Source organism: Castanea sativa, chromosome 12 (genome assembly GCF_040712315.1).
Source record: "Castanea sativa cultivar Marrone di Chiusa Pesio chromosome 12, ASM4071231v1".
Taxonomy (NCBI): Eukaryota; Viridiplantae; Streptophyta; class Magnoliopsida; order Fagales; family Fagaceae; genus Castanea; species Castanea sativa.
Window position 1 is genome coordinate 46,197,409 of NC_134024.1, and position 6,986 is coordinate 46,204,394.

The window sequence follows — 6,986 nt, forward strand, 5'->3', positions numbered from 1 at the left end:
TAATTACTATAATTATACAATTTCATATTTTAGTGAAAATTTTCTCAAAGTATTTTTTGATGTTTAATTGGATTTTACTTATAAGTTGAAGGAATTTTCTAAATTTAATTGCATACTTGAGCTTCTTCAGCTCTCACATTGTGTTATGAAAAGTTAATGGAGTCTTAAGGGCATTGGTTTAAAAAAATAGTTTTACAAACTTTTTATGAGAAAAGAATAAAGTTTTTTTTTTATACAATTATTTATATTTTCCATAAAAGCAGTATCAAAATTTTTCAAAAATGGTCTATTAACAAATGTCTTTAGGGCATCTATTAATCAGAATCAATTACCAAGAGAAAAGTTAACGAATGCCTTAAGAGGGGGTTTGGTTCGCTATTTTGTGTCCTCACTGTGATGCACATTACCTTAATATGACATTAAGGTGTTTTGTTCAATAAATTTTTTTTTTTAACATTACTGTAATTCAAGATTACAAAATATATCACATTACCTTTTTAAAAAGAAATTTATGAGAAATTTTTTTTTTTGATAACTTTTTATGAGAAAAAGAGTAGCAAATATTTTTAGAAACTTTTTATGAAGAAAAAAAATTTTGACTTTTTAAACAACTTTTTATGTTTTTTCATAAAAGTGATATAAAATTTTTTCTAAAATAGTCGATTAAAAAAATTCTCTAAGAGCAGCTATTAAGTATTTAGGTTAAGCAGACCCAATTAACAGTAGCAAATGAACCATTTAGCAATCACAGCAAAACAATCCAAAAGGCAGAATGTTATAAATAGAGCTTCATTTGTATTTATTCACAGAATCACAGTAAAACTCATGAACCACTTACCAAAATCTTTAAAAGAAAAAGAAAGACATTATGATCCTGCAATTGAAATTCCAGACAGAATGAAAATTAATAATACCAAATGAACCATTTTGCAATCACAGCAGAACAATGCAAAAGGCAGAATCTTATAAATAAAGCTTCATTTGTATTTATTCACAGAATCACAGTAACAAACACATGAACCACTTACCAAAATCTTTAAAAGAAAAAAAAGAAAAGAAAAAGAAAGACATCATGAACCTACAACTGAGATTCCAGACAGAATGAGAATATACACAAGGGCAATTGAGATTGATCCACACATGAGGCCTGAGAGCAGCATTAAGGACCATAACAAGCTGGAAATATATGCAGAATTTACAAAGTAATGCATTTTGTTGTGGCGCACAACATAAAATTATTAGGTACTTCCAGAGTATAATGACGTGACACTCCTTTCTCGCACATGAATGATGGATTCTACCGTAAATTTAATTACTAGAACCCAAAATTACGTGAGAGAAGAGAGTACAATGACATTATACTTTTGAATTACTAAATACTTGTGCACAAGAGAGTTGATCATGAAGTATGCATTATATTAACAATCCTGTTCAGTCTCTCAAGAATGCTGCTGGCCTTTCTCTTGGCTCTTGAAGTTCCATTCTTAGCAAGATCAGAGATGGTTCCATAGGTGTTCTCTTCTTCTCTCAATTCCTTCCACTTAGTTCGATCATTCAAACAGATAGAGTGGAGGATTGCGATGCAATTCTCCTTGTTCCGTCCACAACTGCTCTCTCTAATAATGCTAAGCAACCAAGGAACAGCTCCAACTTCTCCCATTTCTTCAATGGCCTTTGGATGGCTTGAGAGCATTGCAAGGATAGCCAACAACTCATCCACATGCATACGGTCCATGATCTTTGTCAGAATCACTCTCACTGCACCATCCCGCACAGCTCTAGATCTGTTCTCATGGATCATGCATAGACTAAAGATTGCTGAAGCAACATCTTTCATAGCTAAAGGATGCCCCTCTTCTAATAGGTCAATGAGTGGTTTTAGTGCACCAGATTTCCCAATAAGTGCCTTGTTTGAATCAAGAGCTGACAAAGTGAAAAGGGTAGCAGCGGCATTGGTCCTTGTTTCAATGGTTCCTGACCTCAATGCTTCTGTAAGTAGAGGAATTACCTTTGGAGTTTCAGCAACAAGCTTTTTGTTGCTGTCATGGATTGAGAGATTCAAGAGTGTCGTGATCACGTCTTCTTGGAGATCTGGGTGAATACTGGTTTGAGATTTCTTTTCAGAAAAAGGATTGAGCAATTGAGGAATGGCATCTAAAGACTCGCCAAAGAGTGCCCGGAATGAGGGCATCCTCTTTGTCAACAACCGAAGCTCTTTTGCAGCTTTTTTTTGTTCAGGAGGTGTCAAAGACATCTTCTCCAGCAAAGAAAGAAAATGGTCACGAACTGCATCTGTTACCCCCTCATCATTAATATTGAGAACAGAATCTGACAATTCAATGCCCCGGCTTCTACACCACTGAGATATCACTCCTCGGACTAAGTGATTTGGAGTAAGAATTGTGTGAGGGAGAACTTGCTGGGTTAGAGGGCATGTTCGGTTGCCAGCGTTTAGCCATTTCTGAATGAAGGGTCTATCATATGTCTGCACAATGAAATCAAAACAAATTAAAATCCGCAAAACAACACAAGAAGTATGGTTTGACAAAAGACGAAGAATGTGTGAATGACAGCACTGACAATTTCCTAGATAAACTAGTTTCTTTCACATATGGCCCAGCATCAGGATCATAACAAATCCAAACAGCATTTGTTACAAACAAAGGAGCTCAGATCCATTAAGTATGGTTTGAAAAAGGATGCCAAATAAATGGATTAAAGCATTACCAATTTTACTGAATGTCAAAACAAAGCAAAACAGCAATTGGTAACAAAGTGCAAACAAGAAGCTCAGAACACCAGAGTTTAACACCAGAGAATTATTATAAAAGCCTCAAAATTTTTATCATGATTAATTTTGTATCTAAAACTGCACCACCAGTTACTCAAAGAACTATGAATTCTCAACATTTTTTTTTTTTTGTTATTGAATCTTCTACTGTACTTATCCAAGAAAACTAATCAGATTCATCATTCTGAAATACTTGTCTTCAACAAAACTTAGAAAGTAACACATGAGGAGAACAACTAATGTAGGAGTATAAAATTTCAAAAATTTATGTCTCCATCAAACATGTACTACCTTGATATTCATTTTTCAGTGTCAGTGCATAAATGATAAAATACAGTACTTCCATTAAGCAACCACCGGAAATTCAACCTCCTGATAGTAGTAAAGAAGAGAAACTAACAGTAAATTACATTGCATACCACGAAATTTTAGATTGCTTCTTTTGATTTCCAAGAAGATAAGAGGGAAAAAATATAACAAAGGGAAAAGAAACTCACTTAAACTACGCAACAGCAAAACTAAAGTATGGATTTGTAATTTCTTTTCTTTTTCCCATAGTTTCTTAGCCACCAAACAGAGCCAAGAACAAACAAAAGCAGCACAATGAATCCAAATCCAAAATTCAGAGATTGAAAGATAATTAAAAAGATCCATGACCTACGAAATTAAAAAACAAAAATCCAGAAAAAGAATTACTATCCACTTAACAACACCCCCCCCCCCCCCCTTCCCCCTTCCAAAAAAAACCAGTCTCCATTTGATTGCCTACAAAACAAAGGAAAGCAAAATTAGATGTCAAGATTTGCCTTTTAGTTTTAGCACTTTATCTTAATTGGGTTTGTAAAATATGCAAAACCCACCTCAATTATCCCATAATTAAATCTCAAATTACTGCTTATCTGTCCTTTTTAAAAAAAAAAAAATTCTATCAGTGGAAAATATTATCTGTCATTTCTTAGCTCCCGAAAAATCCGTGGGAAAAAAAAAAAACACAAGAAGTTCATTTCAATTTCAATTCACACTCCATTTGGTTGCCTAAAAAACAGAGGAAAAGAAACTTAAATGTTAAAAGTTTTAGCCTTATAGCCCTTTATGTCAATTGGGTTTGCAAAATATTCAAAACCCACCTCAATTATCCCATAATTAAACCAAAAAAACTCTTAGATTACTGCTTATCTCTGATTTCCCACCTCTATAAAAAATCATTTGAAGTTCATTTTTATTACAATTTCTGAGAAACCAAACAGAGCAAAATAACATTGTGACATAGATATATACCAACCTGGCCTGTGGCAAGCATAACAGGATCTCTCATCAATTCCTTGGACAAAGGGCAACGAAACTCCTCAGGGCACGTCAAAGAATCAAGAAGCTTCAACGAGAGCGAACGCTCGTTCCTCCTCTGCTTCAATTCCTTCAAAGCACAAAGCTTTTCCTTAGCCTCATCAATGCTTTCAATGCTACAATCCTCATCATCATCAACTATAGCCTTCACCAATCTCTGCAACTCTTTCTTCAACTCTGTCACTTTCGCCATCACAGTCGGATCAGAAAAATCATTCACGTCTGTCTTAGCCATTAATTCAATAAATAAATAATCAATGGCTTTTCTTTTCTTTTCTTTCCTTTTCTTTTTTTCTTTTTCTGTTATCAGCTATCACACTCACAACTACAAATGAATCGAAATGCTCTGTTCCATTCCATTCTCTTTTGTTTTGTTTTGTGTTTGTGTTTGTGTTTCTCTGTCTATGCGTCTCTGTCTCTCCAAGCTGTGTGCTTGTTTTGTTCCTCTTCTCTGCTGCTTTCTATTTGCAGTAAAATTTCTATGAATTTCATTTAATTGAGGTTACCCCACTTTTCTTATCATATAAAGTTTCACCTGACTATTATTTCTAGTAATATTTTGCCACGCCAAACGTGAACAAATTAATTGGGACCCAATTTTCTAGCCTAAATGTTCTGCTTTATTAAATAATCTTTTTCACGTGTGTTTTTAATTGGATCAAGATTTCAATATCCTAGATCCTTGATTAGCCAAAAAAAGATTTTTTTTTTTCAGCTTTCTAAGAATGGATTGTTTAGAAAGGTTGTAGTTAACTCTCTAAATCCAACAAAAAAAGAAAAAAGAAGAAGAAAGGTTGTATAAATTGAGCGGTGAACAATCATTTTTGTATAAATTGATTATTTTTTCTCAATTTATCACAATGAATTATATATTAAAGTCGTCGTAACATAAAAGTTAGGGTTCGTCTAGTAGCAATGTTTAAAAAATAATAACATTTTTTACACGTATTTTTATAATATTTAAACATGTATTTTTATAATACTAAAAACTTATCAACAATCCTTTCTTCTCTAAATTTTTCAAAAAAATAATAAAGTATTTTGAAAAAGAGTAATTTTATACCATGTTCTCTCAAATAGACATATATGAATTATGATCTTTGTTTTGGTGTTTATTAAAATTTAATACTAATACTAATGAATTAATCTAAACCATTCAATTATCCAAAAATTGAACCTTTATGTCATTATTTTGGTATTTATTTAAATTATTAATGATATAGTAAAATTTAAATCACTCAATTATTATTGAAGGGTTAGGACTTCAAAAATTAAATAATGCTAGAGATATAGACTATTTTACAAAAAAATTTACAAACTGTTGATGTGATGAATAATTATTGGTAAATAAACATGTGATATTAATGGTGGGCTTAAATGAAAACCAATAAGAGGTTGGTCATATTACCATTCTGTAAAAATATTGTAAAATTGTTTGTAGTTGTAACATTACTTTTAAAAATTTTACGTGGAATTATATGTGGTTGATTTTTTTCATGTTGATAATTTATTAGTGGTTGTTCTAAATAATTTTTTAAAGCTGATCAAATTTTGGATCCCACTTATTAAATTCAAGACGGTTCCACTTCTCACTATTTATATGAAAAGGGCGAACATGCAATTTTTTATACCCTCCTAGCACTCTGAATAGTTTCCTTATATACGTGTTAAAAATTTCAAAAAAATAAAATAAAAAGTGTGTATTAAAAATATATATTTTTTATAGAAACTTTAAAAATAGGCATTTGGTTGTACACTTGTGCTTACAAATAAAATTAATGCTCTCATTAAAAAAAGAAATAAAATCAATGCGTCATAATTACAGTATATTGTAGTAAAAAGTCTGAATTTATTCATTTGAATTTTGAATGAAGTCATTTAATAAAAGTATCTTTTTTGAAAAACATGAAATAGAAATCTTTAATGTGTAATAGGAATCTTTTCAGCTTATTATTAACGAAAGGTTTTTCCTTTTTTTTTTTAAGTCTTCTTATTTTTAATATAACACTCTACCGTTTTGAATGAATTCAATTTATAAAAATCTGTAACGTACAATCACTGAAAGAATTGGATATTTTCTACTTACAAATACCGCAAAGTTACGGGTTAAAAAAAGAGAAAAAAGAATAACGCTCTATCAAAAAATAATTTTCTCATATAAATTTTTTTATATATTTTTTATAAATATGATAAATTTTAATTTATGGGTTCGCTATAATATAGTTATTCCTTATCATCAAGTTAAGCATCAATTGGTTTTATGATTTAGGAAGAGTTTAAACTTTGAACTACATATTTTTTATTTGACTACGAGAGATTTTATTAGTTGTATTAATTGAAATCTACATTAACTTTTATTCTTAAGTTTATATATTATTTCCATTTTAAATAAGGCCCTTTTTGCTTTGCATGAAAGAATGAAGCCTTATTCTTATATTTTTTAATTAATAATGTTCTACTATAAAGTATAAACATACATATCTTTTCATTTAAATATTTTGAAAACTTTGTTAAAAACAATAATTTTTTGAGTACAAAGTACCAATGTCTTGCTTCAACTTAGAATAAAATGCAATCAATTAATATTATTTATATTTTTGAATTGAAAAAATGCAATCAAATGATGACACGGGTTCGTTAAAACTCATTCATTCCTCTTAATATACAATTAATAGTATAATTTGCAAGTCCAAAGATGAGATTTAGCTTGTAATTATTTCCACCAAAATGCATGATAGAAAAACAAACCTCAACATTCATGAGTATCCATACTAATAATTACACTATCAAGAAAATAATAGCATCAAGAGAAATCAAGTAGATAAAAAAAAAAAAAAACAGTTATATGTTC

General features: G+C 30.6%; 1 protein-coding gene across 1 annotated transcript; it reads right to left on the reverse strand.

The window, feature by feature from the left end:
* Positions 1-963: 963 nt before the first annotated feature.
* LOC142621155 (U-box domain-containing protein 9) lies at positions 964-4,635 on the reverse strand. Its single transcript, XM_075794464.1, has 2 exons — positions 4,074-4,635; positions 964-2,485 (listed from the first exon to the last, which is right to left on the reverse strand). The coding sequence occupies exons 1-2, from the start codon at positions 4,368-4,370 to the stop codon at positions 1,400-1,402; spliced, it is 1,383 nt and encodes a 460-aa protein (XP_075650579.1). The 5' UTR covers positions 4,371-4,635; the 3' UTR covers positions 964-1,399.
* Between the last annotated feature and the right edge of the window lie 2,351 nt (positions 4,636-6,986).